General features: G+C 43.2%; 1 protein-coding gene across 1 annotated transcript in view; it reads right to left on the minus strand.

The window, feature by feature from the left end:
- Positions 1-4,489: 4,489 nt before the first annotated feature.
- ETF1 (eukaryotic translation termination factor 1) overlaps positions 4,490-18,618 on the minus strand; it is a 39,242-nt gene continuing 25,113 nt past the window's right edge. The window contains exons 5-11 of the mRNA XM_043490487.1: positions 15,125-15,263; positions 13,808-13,998; positions 13,116-13,245; positions 11,651-11,806; positions 10,960-11,024; positions 9,320-9,467; positions 4,490-6,621 (exon numbers count right to left, since the gene is read on the minus strand). Of these exons, the coding sequence (XP_043346422.1) occupies positions 6,539-6,621; positions 9,320-9,467; positions 10,960-11,024; positions 11,651-11,806; positions 13,116-13,245; positions 13,808-13,998; positions 15,125-15,263 (912 nt within the window). The 3' untranslated portion in view covers positions 4,490-6,538. The remainder of the gene's footprint in view (positions 6,622-9,319; positions 9,468-10,959; positions 11,025-11,650; positions 11,807-13,115; positions 13,246-13,807; positions 13,999-15,124; positions 15,264-18,618) is intronic.

The raw sequence follows: 18,618 nt of genomic DNA on the forward strand, positions 1-18,618 counted from the left end.
GGATCTGACTGATTTGTGCTGATCTCATCTTGCATGGATATTTGAATGAAAACAAATATGACAGGCTGTTCCACAAGGACACCTGACTATGCTAGTCTTGATCTATGAACTTTGAGTAACAATTGACTTCATAGCACAGAGTAGAAGGATCATAGATTCATAGATACTAAGGTCAGAAGGGACCATTCTGATCATTTAGGAGGTCGGACTAGATGATCAGAATGGTCCCTTCTGACCTTAGTATCTATGAATCTATGATCCTTCTACTCTGTGCTATGAAGTCAATTGTTACTCAAAGTTCATAGATCAAGACTAGCATAGTCAGGTGTCCTTGTGGAACAGCCTGTCATATTTGTTTTCATTCAAATATCCATGCTGATGCCAGTCTCCTTAGACCCACATACCTGAAAAAGACAAGGACTATTAAATCATCCCTGAGCTGGAAGATAAGTGGTTGATTTAAGGACACCAATATCAGGCCCAAGCACCAAGTTCTCCAGGGCACTAGTGGAACATGGGATGCAGGCAAAATTTGATTGTGATACTACCTTAAGAATAATGACAGGTTTCAGAGTAGCAGCCGTGTTAGTCTGTATTCGCAAAAAGAAAAAGGAGTACTTGTGGCACCTTAGCGACTAAAATTTATTAGAGCATAAGCTTTCGTGAGCTACAGCTTCCACCAAATGCATCCGATGAAGTGAGCTGTAGCTCACGAAAGCTTATGCTCTAATAAATTTGTTAGTCTCTAAGGTGCCACAAGTACTCCTTTTCTTTTTACTTTAAGAATGGGTGAATGTGTGAAGTAGAAGTCCATCTTAATAGCTCCCACAAGAAAGCATGAGGCAGCCTGGCTTGAGTAGGCCACTTGTGACCCCTGCACGTTTGTGGCGGGAAGGCAGCTGGAAGGGATTAGGGGAAAGCTCTCGGCATACTGTTGCCTGTAAAAGGTGACCATGGGCTATTGCAGTCACCTCTGTTGATAGAGACAAGACCAATAAGGAACAGCATGTATACCCAGCCAGAGATGCATTGGCAACCAGCAGCAGCATGACCAGAGGGCGAGACACAGCACTACTTGAGGCACAGGTTTGAATTCTATGGATTATGGGAACCTCATTTGTTTGATACAGGAGAGGGCTGGTGGCCTACCAGAGCTAGGATCCAAGGAGCAGTTGGTGTTGACTGGGCCACCAAGTCCTCCTGCTGATCCAGCACTGACATATGCCTGCACTTGAGATCTCAGCCGCATCTTCCCCTGCTTGTTTTTGCTCTGCTGGGTAGCTGAGGGTGAAGCAACGATAGCATTCGTCATCTTACGGAGTTGCCAGGCGCAGGTGGAAAATGCCAGGAAATTGCTCCCAGCAAAGAGTGGGTGGGAAAGATGAGCAGGGGCTCAAATAAGCTGATAGAAGAAGAAAAGTTGCCAGTCTCCTTGCCTGGCAAGGCTGCTGGGAGCACAGCAGGCCATAAGTGCAAAGAGGTGCCTCGTGGTGGGCTTGTCTAGCTGGCATGAGGAACAAGGCAGCCCAACAAGTCAGAAGGTTATTTTTCTTTGCAGGAAGAGAAGGAAGCCATTTTAGAGCCAAGCTGGTAGTTTAATAGGCTCTCTGCTGCTCTAGAGTTGGGATCAGGGGATTGGAAATTACCTGCTGCCACCAGGAGGAGGATCCAACTGGAGAGTTCTCCAGAAGCAGGAGCCAAGCCCTTACTGGCAGCTCACAAATCTGACTCTGCCTCAGATTACAGAGCAGAGGAAAAGCCCACTACAGAACAGCAAAACTGGATGAGTGAGATTAGCTGGATCAGCGATGCATAGTTTGGAGTGTTGATATAAAGGAACCATGGCGCCAGTAGTCTGAAGTCACCATTTGTCTGCCACAAGAGACTGGTCTAGCAACCAGATTTGATGGCTGTTAGTGTAAAGAAAAAGTTACTGCCAAGCTGGAGTTCAGACGCCTGCCCTAGCTCCCTTAGAGGAGACGTAGTTTGTATTTTTATGACAAGGAATCACTAAGGATTACAACGTGATCTCTTATTTCCAATGTAAGCCCCCCAGAAATTTCAGGCTATCACTGCAATTCACTTAAGAAACAGACACTCACTCATTACTAAAAAGAAAAGGAGTACTTGCGGCACCTTAGAGACTAACAAATTTATTTGAGCATAAGCTTTCGTGAGCTACAGCTCACTTCATCGGATGCATTCAGTAGAAATTACAGTGGGGAGATTTATATACACAGAAAACATGAAACAATTGGTGTTATCATTCACACTGTAAGGAGGAGAGTGATCATTTAAGATGAACTATTACTGGGGGGGTGGGGAGGGAGAAGAGGAAGAAAACCTTTTGTAGTGATATCAAGTGAATCAAGGTGGACCATTTCCAGCAGTTCACAAGAACTTCTGAGGAACAGTGGGGGGTGGGGAAAACAACATGGGGAAATAGTTTTACTTTGTGTAATGACCCATCCACTCCCAGTCTCTATTCAAGCCTAAGTTAATTGTATCCAGTTTGCAAATTAATTCCAATTCAGCAGCGTCTCATTGGAGTCTGTTTCTGAAGTTTTTTTTGTTGAATAGCCACTCTTAGGTCTGTAATCAGGTGACCAGAGAGACTGAAGTGTTCTGACTGGTTTTTGAATGTTATAATTCTTGACATCTGATTTGTATCCATTTATTCTTTTACGCAGAGACTGTCCAGTTTGGCCAATGTACATGGCAGAGGGGCATTGCTGGCACATGATGGCATATATCACATTGGTAGATGTGCAGGTGAACGAGCCTCTGATAGTGTGGCTGATGTGATTACGCCCTATGATGGTGTCCCCTTAATAGATGGTGGATACAGCTGGCAACGGGCTGGAAATGGCCCACCCCGATTATCACTACAAAAGGTTTTCTTCCTCCCACCCCTCCTCCCCTGATGGTAATAGCTCATCTTAAGTGATCACTCTCCTTACAGTGTGTATGATAACTCATTGTTTCATGTTCTCTGTGTATATAAATCTCCCCATGTATTTTCTACTGAATGCATCGGATGAAGTGAGCTATAGCTCACAAAAGCTTATGCTCAAATAAATGTTAGTCTCTAAGGTGCCACAAGTACTCCTTTTCTTTTTGTGAATACAGATTAACACGGCTGCTACTCTGAAATCACTCATTACTGAATCATTTCAGCACCAGTACAGCCAGCTGCTTAATTCTGAAATGCCCAATCCTGCACCTGGCCAGAGGTGTGTCAATGAACAGCTGGGGAAGACCCAACTGGCTGCTGCAATCCCATGCCTGACAATGAAGGCTGTTTGTGCTGTTTCAGCTCATGCTGCTTTCCCTTCCTTGAAGGTATAATCATTCATACAGTCTTCTTCCACCATCAGACAAGTTCCACAGCAGTGAAAAAAGTTCCCCTTTATCTTCTATTAAAAAAATGATCCCATTTTCCACTATTCCAAGCTAACACGTCAATTACTTGGTCTTTCCTTAAACCCTTGCTGTGCTAGGAAAACAAGCCTCACCTCATCCAGAGATCTGTAACAGGTGATGAGATCAGTCACCCAGGACAGCAGTCCTTGCTAATCAACCCCAACCTGCCAGCTCATCTTCCATACAGAAAGACATTTCAGTACGATAACTAACCCATGACAATAGCACTACTCAAAAGTTACAATGCAGCCTAATATCAAATCAAAGCTGGCCAATGCAAACAAGCTTCAATTGCAGTTATCCAAAAGAGTTTGTTTAACTCAGAGTACAACAAAAAAAACTCCTGGTGCCCCTGCATTTCATCATGAACAGGGAAGCTTAAATGAAAGCACCTTTTGACCAAGAGTACTTCTGCTATTTTACAATCATTGCCCCCTCTACTGAAAATGTGATCACCTACTAACTGGGACGGCCCTATTTAATGTAACTATTCAGGACAGAAAGTGAACACCGCTGACCACTGGAACAGGATGGCCCACAAGTACTGGGCACTATCCTGAACCGAATTTACCTTACTCAGACTAACACAGGGGTGAGAGAGGACGCGGCTGTTAGAAAGCATTGATAGTTTGCTTTGATACAGGACTAGTAGGAATGTGATTTCTGCATGTCTTTCAACAGCATGGCCACCAACTGTTCTGCAGTTGTCCCAAGCACTGCCCAACACTTACCATGCTCAGTTCACAAACAAGCAGCCCACCTTTAAGAACTGCATTTATCAGTGTTCCAGAGTGCTCGCATTTAATTTGTTTTTTCCTCTCATGCTTTTAATATTCTACATTTTAGCTCAACATTAGGGAAGCCAACCAAAGACCAGTGCACTCTGGGCTGCCAGTCGGGGAAGCTTTTGTGCTAAATGGAAACAAGATGCTCTCTATCTAGGTTTGAGAATTGAATAAGGTTGTTTGACTAGGTGGCCTCTGCTGAGAGTTCATGAGACCAGTAAAGCAACATCGCCCCCTGTAAGAGTGATTACTGTATAAAAGAAAATCAAGAGTCCATGCTATATTCTTAAATATGGTTTAATACTCTTCTCCATTTCTGTACATCACAACACCAAGATATCACTGCTTGGGATCTCTCTGCAGAGGCTATATAGTATGCGAAGGCTAGGATTTCTCACCCACCTTTTAATGTGTTTGTATGTGTAAGTGTAATACATATCAGTATATATTGATACACATCAATATATAATGCAATATATATCACCAAAGAGAACACATTGATTAAAGAAATACAAAAATTTGGCATCATTTCCAAACTTAAATAGTAAAAATAAAAACTACAAAAAGGAGCTGCATATCCTAAATGTATCATGTGAAACAACAAGCAGTATATTCAAAAATGTAAATTTACATCCAATTTTTCTGGTCTTGTCATGTCACATTAGACCCATTTACAATGGCAAAATCCAAACATACTGCTTCAAAGACCGCAAACTCACTGGCGCTTGGGTTTTGTGCAAATCTATAGCAGACCCAACTGTAAAACTTTCACAGACTCCAGCTTTGATGTGAACATCCGTTGTAGACAATGGCAAACGCTACCTGTTTGCTGGGTTATAAAACAGCAGTACAAGTTATATTGCTCACATTGACAGTCATTTTGGACCTCTAGGAGTACACTGACAGTCAGAAGCTATGTTTTAAGACAAACATTCCCCTCCATTCAAGTGAAACAGGATTATTGGAACGATATGCAAGTATGCCACTTGGGAACAAAAAGCGGCTTCCAACCAACATGCTAAAAGTGGCAGAGGAAGAATCAGTGAAGGACAGCAGTTAGGCACGAAAATGTCAGAGTACCCATCAGAAAACTGCTATCCCAAGAGAACAGAAAGGTCTTGTGCCAATGCTGATTTTAACCTTTGGCTCTAGGTAAACGTAACCATTTCTACAATTTCAAAATGCATTCTATTAACATGCATTACAAAGACATCGCTTGAGAGTCTGGGTATAATCAGAAGTTTGAACCCACTTCTAAGGCTAGACTAGACTTCAGTCTCAGATGTACATGACCACCTGCTGATCCATTATGAAATCCTTGGTGCTGGGGAGTTGGGATTTCCCAATGGGGTACCTTAGTGTTCAACAGTAGCGTCAAATGTTCCAAATCCACCAGTGCCAAGGGTTTAATCACAGTCACATCTTGTTAGTTGCTCCTGTGAAATACCTGCTTCCATTTATGGGTTCACCAACAATCAAATTCACATAATCAAGGAAATTTTATGCAGTCCTGAAGCAAAAATAAGAAAATCTTACCAAAAAAAAGACCCAAAGGGGTTCCATCTTACTTCCCTTACATCATGTGTTTATTTCTGTCAAGACTGAAAAGAGTGAAGGCCACACCACTCAATTCCCAAATTAAGCCTGCTAAGACTCTGGCAGCATTTCCATTGCAATCAATGAAGTGTGCTTCCTAATTTGTACAAGTAGCGCTTTTGAAAAATGGATTAAGGTAAGAGTTTGGCTTGTCAAAGCAGCTCCCCAAGCTATCTGAATTTTCCAGCCACACCTTGTCACTGAGTGCCTTTTCTCTTATTCTTCCAATATTAATCAGAGAAAGAGTGTTTCCAATATCTCACTACATTTCTTCTTCTGCAGTTTAAGTTGAGAATGCCATGTAAATGGGTCATGTCACTGCAAAATGCAGCAATTGATTTTCTCCAATCAAAATAAAAGAAACAAACCAGTATGATCTTACTTCTATTAATTTTTGAAGGAAGAAGGTTTACAGCAGTTAATGTATCATGACGGTTAAAAAAATCATTTTCATAAAATACAAGAGCAACCAATTTCACCATCGAGTAAGAGTAAAAACTGGGATTCTTTTAAATTAGTCCGAAGTGGCATATAGGAACTTAGTAGTTTGCTGCTGTACTGACACTATGACAAATCAAAGTGTAGGGTTTTGTTTTTTTAAATCCAATGCTTATGGATCAAGTTCTGGAAATGTTCCAATTCTAAGGCAGGGATCTGTTGTGTTTTCCACCATTTGCTCCTTGGGTTGGATGCTGGAGGGGTGAGGCACGTTTTGCCGGACCCAGGTCGACTACCTAGTAGTCATCAAGGTCAAAAAATTCATCGTCTCCTCCTTGGTATTCCATTCCCTGGAAATCCACTCGGTACCGCAAGATACCTAGTAAAAACAAGACACCTTTTAGCTTCTTCCTAGTTCAGTGTACTAGAAAGGGCTCAGTACAAAATACATCTTACAATACACTGTGATCCATTTAACATATGTGCTAGTCAGCAATTTCTGGATCATCTCAAAACTGACTTGCACCATGGAGGATGGAGACCACGATTTTTTTTTTTTAATTTTATTTTTTAAAAACAGAGTCTAGTATTTGGTCTGTGTGGAATTAAGATGCTATAGAACAAGGGTAGTTCTATAGGCGGACCACAGGCCAAATCCAAACCGCCAATGGACCATGAAATCTATTTACTGATTATTATTGCAGTGTGAAAAACGTTTCTCTGGCATCTGGGCCTTGACAAAAAATAACTGCCTACCCCTGCTATAGGAATTTTAAATTCTTATTGTGACGCTGCACTCTATGATTTTATGAAAATATGCTAGTAAGTGTGAATATAATGCAACTAGAATATGCTTCATGCAAAAGGTCTATAGTAAGGTATCACTACAAAGCTTATAATCTACGAGTGTGGTCATCCTATTTGTGTATAAATGTATCACTCGTATCTGAAACTAGAAATATGAAATACAACTCTGAGGGCCTATTGTAATTATGCAAAGTGTGGCCATTAATGGTGGTCTGGAATCTTGATGGCTCCCATCAACTAGGACGATTGTAGATAGGTATACAGGAAGACTTACAAGTAAACATAGCTGTGTGCTGGCAAGTGGGTAATGAAGTCTTACAATGACATGTGATCATGTCAGTTGAATTGGAATCCATCTTTAACCTGGTGCTTTTTCATTTAGAAGGAGGGGTGGGAACCCAGAGAGACAAAGGATTCCCACCTTGTGCAACAGATATATAAGGGGGTGGAACAGAACAAAGGGGGCTGCAGTCATGAGAAATCCCCAGCTACCACCTGAGCTGGAACAAGGGCTGTACCAAGGGAAAGAATTGTGCCCAGACTAGGAAGGCATCCAGTCTGTGATAGCAGCTTACTGAAACATCTCTGAAGGTGAGATTTTATCTGTTTTCAGTTTTCTTACTGTATTAGGCTTAGACTTGTGTGTTTTATTTTATTCTGCTTGGTAACTCACTTTGTTCTGTCTGCTGTTCTTGGAACCACTTAAATCCTACTTTTTGTATTGAATAAAATTATTTTACTTATTAACCCAGAGTATGGGTTAATACTGGGGCGGGGGCAAACAGCTGTGCATCTCTATCAGTGTTACAGAGGGCAAACAATTTATGAGTTTATCCTGTATAAGCTTTACACAGAGTAAAACAGATTTATTTGGGGTTTGGACCGCTTTGGGAGCTAGGCATCTGAGTGTTGGAGACAGGAACACTTAAGCTGTTTTCAGTTAAGCCTGCAGCTTTTGGGGGATGTTGTTCAGACCTGGGTCTGTGTTTGCAGCCGGCTAGTGTGTCTGGCTCAAACCAGGCAGGGTACTGAAGTCCCAAGCTGCCAGGGAAAACGGGCTCAGAGGTAGTCTCAGCACATCAGTTGGCAGTACCCAAGGGGTTTTCTGTGATCCAAACCGTCACTCTTATTTCTTCCAAATATTTTGTGTGCTTCCAAGTCACTAGACTTCCAGGAACAGAACTCTTGGCACAGAGAAGCAGCTAGAGCAGAGGGACCTTCCTTGTAAGGTCCACTGGAGACCCCATAACTGAGACACTGGACTAGTCAGTACTCATGGCAATGTAAAGTGACTTGGTAGTCCCAAGCTGGACAGCCAACTGTCAAACCCTGCTCCACTTAGCAACATTGCTAGCAGTTTCTGAGACTGATCTTCTCCCCCACCCAACACCCGGAATATGGCTGAGGCAGACTGTACAGGGCAGGGAGCCTAGTGTGGATGTGACCCCACTATCCATTCTGCAGCTAAAAGACAGGGTACACACAGACAAGTTGCACCGGTACAGCTAAAGCAGTACAACTCCTTGGCTTGGATGCAGTTATATTGGGATAGTTTACTCCCATACAGAAAGGGGAAGAAGCTATAGTGGGTATTAAAAAAACCTTTGTACTGGCATAAATGGGTCCACAAGGTGGGGTGTAAAGGTGTAACTAGCTATAAAAGAAATCGCCCTGACAGTTATTGCAGTATGAAATCGTTTAGTTTAGATTAGGCCTTCACTTGAGAGTCACTCATCAGCTCTGAATTCATCTCCCCCCAAGGCGGGCCTAGGTAAAATGTCTGACCACTGGGGTCATGAGCAGAGTTCTATTTGACAGAGTAGTTCCCTGCCCCAAGTGCTCTGAAGGCCTTGATCCTTAGCAATGCTTGCTTGAGTGAACAATAATCAGGAAGTTCATCCTTCTAGGACTATGGGCACTGGAGTGATAGGGCAATAGTGTCATTTTTCAGCTGGATACAAGGGGAGCCAGCATCATGTGACCAGCCACCTCTCCACTGAGAGCCAAAATGTGCTTCGTGGACCACCAGTTGTTCCTGGGCCACAGTTTGAGATCCCCTGCTATATGATGTAGTGTACACAAAAGTTGTTTTACTGAATGGGGCCCTTACTACATAGATAATTAAAGACAGTCACGGATTCACTGAGCAGAGAGAAACATGATACTATAGGAACGTAGCCTCTCCTATTCTGACTTCAGAACCAGACTAACAGCAAGTTACATAGGGCCAATGTTTTCGGCTTAGCCTAGTTTTTCCTCTTGCAATTTACCTCCAATTCCTCCAAATCCTTTCACAAATTGGGATCCTTCCTGTGACTTGTCTGTAACAATTTCCAACGTTGCTCCAAATTTCTTGTAGTTGTTAGCAAACCATTCCAGAAGGGGCATACTTTCTATCAGTTCGTGTTCCTGGCCAGTCTAAAGACAAAGAAAAAAAAAGTAAGGCCTGGTCTACACTCAAAAGTTAGGTCAACAGCTATGGCACTCGGGGGTGAAAAATCCACACACTTGAGTACCACAGCTATGCAGATCTAACCTGTGACGCAGACCTAGCTATGTCAACAGACGAATGCTTCCATCCACCTAGCTACCATCGCTCAAGGAGGTGGAGTTCCTACAGCTACAGAAAACCCCATTGCTCTAGGAAGCGTCTGCATTATGGCTGCTACAGTAGCATAGCTACAGCGCCGTAGCTGTGCCACTATAGCAAGCATGGCTTAAGTGCTGTTTCTTTGACTTCAATTATCATGGCATCTACTGAGGGGTCACTTTCGTCCCAGTTCACATTAACTTCACTCTTTGGTCTCACAAAAACAAAGACCGTTGGTGCTGTCAGAGTCCTGGCTCTGTAGGCACACCATTGTTTAAGCATGTAGCTGATGCCTGTGGTACACCTGAAGAGAGGCTCTGGTGCTGGGCCTGCTAGTGAGAGCTCAGAAAGAGGAAGTTTTGGAAGGTCTTGTCTACAATTAGTTTCCACACTTGGGAGTGAGTGCAGGGGAGGGAATCTGAGGCAGTGGGAAGAATGTGGCCTTTTTAACCAGACACCTTACAAGCATCCCATGAATGCTCTTCATTTTGAGGGCCCTGAACAGCGTGTGTCCTAGATGAGCACTAAGGCAGAGGGATCAGTGGTTTAAAGGGGGGGGGAAGGTATAATGTGTCTATCCACCGACCACTCTCACGACACAGAGCCTTGTGCCACCACCACCATTAGGGCCCTCGGCATGCACTCTAAAGAGCAGCCATAACAGCAAAACAAAACAAGACGGAAGTGACTACATTAGCCATGTGGACAAACTGCAGCAGCTCAGTCTCTTTTCAGTGCTGTTTTTCCCAAGGGGATAGGGTCCTGCCTGACTTTCACGACAAGTAGATGAAAGGGGAAAGTTGTATGGAAAAGCACTTAAGGTCCTCTAGTTAAGGATGGGGAATCATCCCCAAATGCACACACTATGGTGGATAGTTGTCCACCAACCCTAGCATATCTAGGGGGCGATGTTTCACACTGGTGTAAACTGCTGCACAAGGTGCAGGGCGGTGAAGAATGGACCAAAAAGAGCATGTGCTCAAGCAGAAGAGCTAGATTCAGTTGTGCTCACCTAGTCCCTTTTACTTCATCTTTCAAGCTCATTTGATCAGAGAATGAAGACTGAACAGCAAGAAAATCAATTAGGAAAAAGCCAACAAGGTGAGAATCTGGAGTAACATTCAAAGCAAATAGGAAAGACTGCAGCGCAGCCCATCAAATCAAGACTTTGTAAGGAGCCAGAGAGCATAATTTGGTGCGAAACATTTGAGCATTAGCCAAGTGTGGAGCATTAAGCATAGTTCAAGTCAATCAAAGCCCTGCACCTGTACAGCATAATCATCCTTTCTGAGTGTACTACAAGACCAGGAATTGAAATACCTCTTTATCTGTGAAGTGGGATTTATCTTTCTCTTGTTCTGGTGTCAAATATAGAATCTTCTCCTCTGAGAGAGAAAAAAAAGTGTTAGAGATTTGATGCAACTAGCAGCAGGCTAGAAACTCTGTAGAAGACAGTACAACACAGGGGTCTTAAAGGTCTCTGAATCCCTTCTTTTGTGTTTTGGAACGCACAGTGCAAGACTGCACATGGAGACTGAGCACATGAGGTGCCAAGTCAGAAAAGGTCTTTGGACATGTAATGCCCTTGCTGGGGTAGGAAGAGAATTTTGGATCTGGCCAAAAGGAGGATGGAGGAATGTGGGTGGTGGTTGGGGAAATGGGCTGGTGGCTAGATCCCGCAGGGTCAAGTCAATCTCCCACTGTATTCTGGAAGTGGGAATACAATCACAATGCAGGGTTTAACATTATTTCACAAAGCTATATCCTGCTTAGCCAAGTCCCCCTCCCACCATTGCTATGCAACCCCACCCAGTCTCTGCTTGTTCCTCCTCCCATATCATCAGCAAGTAGGGAAGTGACAAACTAGTGACTGTCTATAGGATTTCTATGAAAAACTCCTTAAAGGGAGGTTTTAAAGCACAGGCTCCTGCCTAACAGCAGAGTTCTCCCAAGGAACACTGAACAGCTAATCCCCTCCAGGCTCCTAGTCCAGCTCTGAAGTATGACATACCTTCCGTGCCTTGGCAGTGGAGAACGTATCTCATTATATCCAGATTTTCATAAACTATCAGTATCTCTACTGCTCCCATTTCCAAAGCTTTCAGTGTGTCTTCAACGCCAAAGCAGTACTTCCCCGTGTCCTGACTGATTTCATCAAAGTATCGGCCTGCATTCGAGACATACCAGAGAAACACTCGTGAACACAGATCATGTCATGTGAAGTTTTACTAAGCCTCATTTGAAGAAAAGCTACTGTAAAGTGAGACTGTTTTGTGCCTGGCTACACAGGCCACTCATTAGTATTCCGGGCAGAATTTGAATGATCCATCACCAGCTAGGGAGCTGGCAACATGTCACTTGGAGCCCTTAGCTTGGAAGTCTCAGTGCCAGCTAGGCAGCTCTCTCAGGAGCACTTCGAAGTGAGATGGAGAGGCTAACCTAACACCGAGCCACCAACCACAAGCAGGCACTAAACTTTATTCCCCTTCAGTGTAAGGCAGCTGCTGTTACAGTCCCCCAGAGTGGGTCTTACTAAGCTTTCCTACTGGTGTGTGACGAGAGGATCATTTCAGTTGCAATTTCAAAGAAAAGCAAAAGTCTAATCCTCATTTTCTTGGAGACGGGAGAAATCAGAGCAGAGGAGTTTTCCCTGACTGTACTAGGAGGCCTGAGAAATTAAAGCTGGCCCTGATGAAAGGATAAAGAATAGGGTAGAATGGATGGAAAGATCACAATGGAGGCGAACTGGTAGGAAAAGGAGAGCAATCTCCATCAGCAGCTCCAGCTGTATTTCCATGAGTATTTAAGGATCCAGTCATTCTCTAGCATGCTATTCACAATATCACATCAGTCTAATATTGTTATCGAGGCAGGTAACATCCAACGAGCTGTTTAGTCTGTACAGGTGGGGGGACTCCTTTTCGGATGCTATGAACAATGTGTTACAGCCAGAAGGGACTGTTTTACAGATGGGGAGCTGAGGGAGAGTTGAGGTGACTTTCCCAAAGTCACACAGCAAGTCAGTAGCAGGGCAGGAATTGAACCCAGGTCCAGTGCCTTAACCACAACTCTCACTCCTCTTCAGTACTCCATATGTTGACACACTTGGGGGTCTTTGACTAAAGCAGCAGCTGATAGTGCTTCAGTGTGTCACAGAGGACCAAACCAGAAGCATATGTAACTGACAGATACCAGGCCAGCTGCTGTGATGTCTCACTTCACACCACATGCATTCAGAGGACTGCTCAGAGGGCACTTTTGTGGCAAGGTAGAAAGAAGAGCGCAAGATTTATTCCAAGCTGAAAGCAGTGTTTGAGGTGGTGCTTGGAGAATGGAGATCAGTGACATCCCCTTCTGCCCAACTTTCACATGAGGACTGAGCTAGTGCACTGAATCCAGCAGCAGCACTGGGGTGAGTACTAAAGCAGGATGGGTATCCAATTCATGAGAGGCTAGCTTTGTAGGCCTATTCATACCTATTAGTTTCTTCTCTTGAATAAATTTCACATTGGAGAGGACCTCAGTGGACAACTCAATTGCTTGATTGAATCCATTTTCTCCACCATATGAGATATCAACTAGTTTCAACACTTTGGACTGCAACCTCTACATACAAAGAAAATCAGTGTTAGCCAACCTATTGAGCAGCACTGCCATAAAACTACTTCAGAAACCCATCAGAATAAAAATCCTGACAAAAGCTACACTGGTAATCTGACTTCCGAACCTCTGCATGGAAGTGAAACAAAATAGTTCTGAACATTAAGTGTATAACTACAGCTTTCAGAGTGCAGGGCCAAACAGATCAAGTTTAGAGGAGTTGAATTCTACCAAAGCCTCTGCTTTTCGCTTTGGAATAACAAAAAAACATGAATTCCACTTTTAGCCAGAAAAGACAAGCATCCCATCAGGTATGCTCCATTACTAAATGAAATCCTAGCTCCTTACAGGTCATTGGGATATAGCTCGCTTTCTAGAAAGGGGCCCCCCTATAGAATACAACAATTTTACATTTTAATTGTATTCTTACATTAAGGTACTTTAGTTGGGTTTCTCCTGAAGAGCATGTGTTAGCCATGAGCCTCTGCCACCATGAGGACATTAGTCACAATCCTTAAGCAGGTAGGCTGTAGGTTTCATTTAGCACAGGAAGTCCACTTTCACTTACCTGATCAAACATGTCAGATTGACTTAGTTCAGTTTTGAAGTCAGCTGATCCAGCTAAAACGAGACCAGCCACGTTCACCTTATCACCCGAAATGAACAGCTGCACAGCCGTCTCTGCTACCTTCCTCACATAGTTGTGTCGCTTTTCCATCCTCAAACGAGCAAAACGCAAAGCAGATTGACCTCCTCTACCTTTCAGAGAGAACAGATGGGATGTAGCCATTGAGGTCTACTGCCAGAGTACCTGTTGGCATGTGGCCCCAACTGGGCGTAAAGCAACGGAACCCAAGATATGATGCAAATTAGTTTATCACAAGCAGAGATAAGGGAACTCAATTAAAACAGCAAAGAGTGAACAGGCAGGACCCACCCATCAAGTGACTTTCTACACGTCTCCCACATGAAAGCATGTCACAAGAAAACACTGAAGGATGACTAAAGATTTGCCTGCATTAAGGCCATTTGCAGTAATGTAACTGAATTGATAGTTCCCCCTGCACAAGCTCTTCTTGGAGATGTGAGGCTTACAACCAATGCAGTTTACTTTGGTACGTCACCAGACTGTGCTGTATTAACTTAAGCCTTGCTACATACTAGCACGGTGCCTCTGCAGTAGGGGTCTGTACGGGTTTAGCTACATCGGGGCAAGCTTCCTTAATGTGGATACCACGGTGGCAAAATTAGTTGAAACAGAAAGACAGTTAATTAAGATGAAGCAACTGCTGGTTAAGTACTTAATTCACGAATATTTAGAGACAAAAGGAAGATATTTAAGTTAAATATCCTTGCTTACATTAGACTGAACATTTAGAAGTCTAGTTTACTGAACTCTGTACCATTAAACCTTTTGGCATTTCTTGTCGCTTTGACAGCGCAAGGGTCCAAGTCAGTTCCACTGGGGTTCTCATGCAATTGGTCAGTGTCTGAAATGCACACGCTTTCAGGGCAAGATTCAAAGGCACTTTCAACTGCAATTTAAGAGCTATAGGTCTTTGTTTTGGAAAATTCATTTGTGAACACCCAAGTTTGGGGTCAAATTTGACCGGAAAGTGTCCTTTTATATGGGTCATGTTGATTTGCTAACAATTTATGAGACAGAAGATGGCAGGGAAATGGACTACAGGATTTGGACGCTACTGGTTTCATTCTTTCAAATGTGCCTATCTCTTAACATTTCATTGTCTAAGTCAGCTAGATATTTCTTCCTGAGTGTGGAATTACACACTGCCTTGGCATCACTAATTGTACTTTACATTCCTGTCCCTGCCTCCACATTCCCTTTCTGCTCCAGGCAGTTAAGATCTTTGTTACTGATTACCATGCTTCTTTGGGAGATCCACAGTGAATTTGTGCAGGACTTCTCTTGTGTTTCCTTGAAGAGTTCCGAAGAGTGCGCCACTACCATCTATTACGATAAAACCAAACTTGCTGTCATCAGACAGTAGCGCTGTCAGAGCCTGAAATGTGAATACAACATGCTTAGTAATAACCACTATCAGCCAACATCAACATTTCGGTCTGATTACTAAGCAGAGCAGCAGTTCATTAAAGGAGAACACCAGGCACAGTACAGATCACCGAAACAATGGTTTGGTGATCAAGGATATTTTTATGAAGCAGTCAAGGTGAAATTGACAAAAAATACCCGAGAAAACTCTTGATTCTTGGTTACTTTCTTGTACCTGGTACCACTGCTGGAGCAAGATGCCGGTGCTTTGAGTCAGACACAAGTTGTCCCCACCTTTTGCAGTGCCATTGACTAAGTGTCCATTGCTTAAAGGGACAGGTTTAGCAGGAGAAAAAACTGGAGGGTTACCTCTGTGTATTAAATTAGCTCTTCAAGTTAAAATCCTATTCTATTTGGATGTGTGGAGAAGGAGCTAAACTAGTTTTCCTAATACTTGTGTCTGGGGGATTATGTCTTACGTAGTCCTCTGATCTGGCTCTATCAGTGCAGTGCTGTTAGGTTTACTTTATTAGTCACCAATGCAGCCCAATCTTTAGCTCGGCTGCTATCAAGGAATTTCAGCTTTATCACATGTCTACCAGCAAGAGACTCACAATGTTGACAGTTACGAAATCCATGACAACAGCTCAGCCTTACAGATTAAAAGGTGATTAGTAATAACAGTTCTATTGATTTATTTGCTATGGGTGGAAGAGGGACACAGCCACAACACCTATTGGAAGGTCAGGTATCTCAAGCCTCCTTCCTACTGCAGCGGAGAAGGTTAAGCAAGGTCTGATTCTCCAGCATGTTCTGAGTTGACTGTTCCCTTCTGAGCCAGCAACCCTTAGAATGGTTGCTCACTGGCTAGGCCTTATCAATTGCCTCCTTCCAAAAACTGCTTCCGCTTCTAGTTTATGGAAAGCAGGGAGGAATATTTTAAGTAGACAGTGAGCAAAAATTAGCATTTTAAGTTAGATTGTTTCTCGCCCAATCATAATCCAGGAGTTTCAGAATCTAACTGGTACCTGAAATAAATTTTAAATTGACAAGTTCTCAGCAGCTTGTTGAATGCTGGAGAAATGATGCTGTTAACTCGCTATCACAGGGCTTAAGCTGTCTGCATGTCTCCCAGAGTAGACTATTGGACTGAATGGATGGAACAAAAAGCATTAGTCACCTTTATCCAAAATCCAGTATTTGAGCTAAATATCAGGAAAATAAAGGTTTAATGGAGAACCTGGGCCAAGCTAAATATTTTTTTTATTAATTTATGAGGGGTAGTAGTAGTAGTAGTAGTAGTAGTGGCTTATTACATTGCAATCTATTTAACTGGGAGAGAGCCAAGCGAATTGTGTGACCACGAAGAGCATTCCAGCCAAGGTATCAAAAAATCATAAATCCACTATTTAGACATAGATTTTAAAGTTCAAACCCTTTTGGGAAGTTACTTCAATTTCACACATGCAATAAAGTATCTTGAGGAAATCTTAGCAGATCTCATGATTGCCAAGATGTAAGTGACTAAAATCTGTGTGTTCTTGATTCGCTCTTATTTTAAATTAAGTATCAAATGGTCACGAGTGATTTCCCCTTCATCACTGCTCTGTCCTGGATTTTATTTTTCTAGTTATAGAGCCTAATGGAAGGGCCTCCTGCTTTTATTCAGGCTATTCCTGCAGCCTGGGTCTCTCTTGCTGCTCCATGACCTCTATCCACTTCTGTTTGCCAAAACAAAGGTGCCACCTCCTGTATCCCAGCTGCAAACTGGGATCTCAGGAGTCAAGCATTGCACCTTCCATTTCACCCATCAAAATGAATAGCAATTGTGACATCCGGACGTAAGTGACAATTGGCACTATAAAATAGAATACAACATGCTCTTTCATAGGTATACGGATTCTGCACCACAAGCAGAACTAGGAAAACTGGAACTAAGCACTACCTGGTGGAGATGGGCGAAGCAGACAGGCAAAGGAACAAGGTGCTATTATGTCACTTTCTAGCTATTACAATTTTCCAAAGTAAATGACATTCTCTTGCTGACCAGTGCAACTCCAGCTAAGAAGTTATTTGCTGGGCTACTGCTACATTTTTCAGAAGGAGTTTAGCCCACTGAAGCCAAATGTTCTAACTTTGTTGGAGGCCTCAATATCTGCGACAGATTGCAGACTACTGTTCCTGTCTCAAACCTCAGGGTTCCCACACAGTATGCTGGAGCAGTTGCCATGTCTCATGCCTTTGTATTCCCGGTCTTTCCCATTTCCTTGGGTTTGCTTTTTTTTTTTTTTGTGGTTTCCCTTCCCTTCTTCCATATGGTCTCTTCCCCAGCTGAGTGTGAATTGGAGCTTCTAGCAGCCCTGCCCCTCCTGGACAGCAGGCTGGTGTACCACCTAGGCAGGGAGACTGCCGCCAGTGCCAGCAACTCCTGGCAGGCCAAAGGGGTGTTTGGGAGTCCTCCCAGGAGTAGTATATCCCCAAAAGGAGAGGTGGGATTGGAGTAGGTCTTATGTCTTGTACAAACAGAACAAAAAGACAGTCCCTGCCCCAGAGAGTTTATAATCCACGAGGCTGGCAATGGACCTTATCACCATTCGGATGTGACAACCCAAGCGTGAATACTGAGTGGAGAGCTACGGTGAGACTCTGACATGCATGTGCACCCAAATACTGACTTCCTACTTCAGATGCATGCTTTCATTTTAGATGCCAGGTAAGTATACCTCAGAAAGATGCATGTAAAATTCACAAGTGCAAAGTGCAGCCAGAACTCTGCCATGAACTTTAAGGCCTTTGCAAAGTGAAAACACAGCCAGGAAGGACTAAGTTCCAGCATGCCATGCCATGCTCCCTTCCTGGTCCAGGTGGAAGGGACCTCAACACTGTTTTCACAAGGGTGGCTGCAATCTGCCTCAGTCATTGATGAAACTCAGTAGGGCAGTTGCCAGAGTAGTAATTAACCCTCTGCTGTCAGAGGATAGACTGGTGCTTGCTAGAAGTGTAATGAGTTTAGGCAGGCCAAGGTAATACTTATGCTAAGCTAACTGGCTTCAGCCTGGTCTTTACTTGACATGAGTGTTGCTTGCTAAATTCATCCTTATGAAGCTGTTTAAGTCATGATTACAGCTGCTATGTAGGATAAAGGTGATGTTGTAGTGTGTTGAAGCCCACAGAAAAGAGGAAGTTAATCAGTACAACAAAACAAGATACGGACAAAAAATCCCTGCATTGAATGGTATGATCACAGTAAGTAAACCAATTGGCAGACAGACATGAAAATTGCATGGACAGCAAGAGTGATGTAAACTGAAGCCTGCTCATGTGTACCATATGGGTTATGTAAGAATGCTTAATGTTGATTGGAT

Source organism: Dermochelys coriacea, chromosome 8 (assembly GCF_009764565.3).
Source record: "Dermochelys coriacea isolate rDerCor1 chromosome 8, rDerCor1.pri.v4, whole genome shotgun sequence".
Classification (NCBI taxonomy): Eukaryota; Metazoa; Chordata; order Testudines; family Dermochelyidae; genus Dermochelys; species Dermochelys coriacea.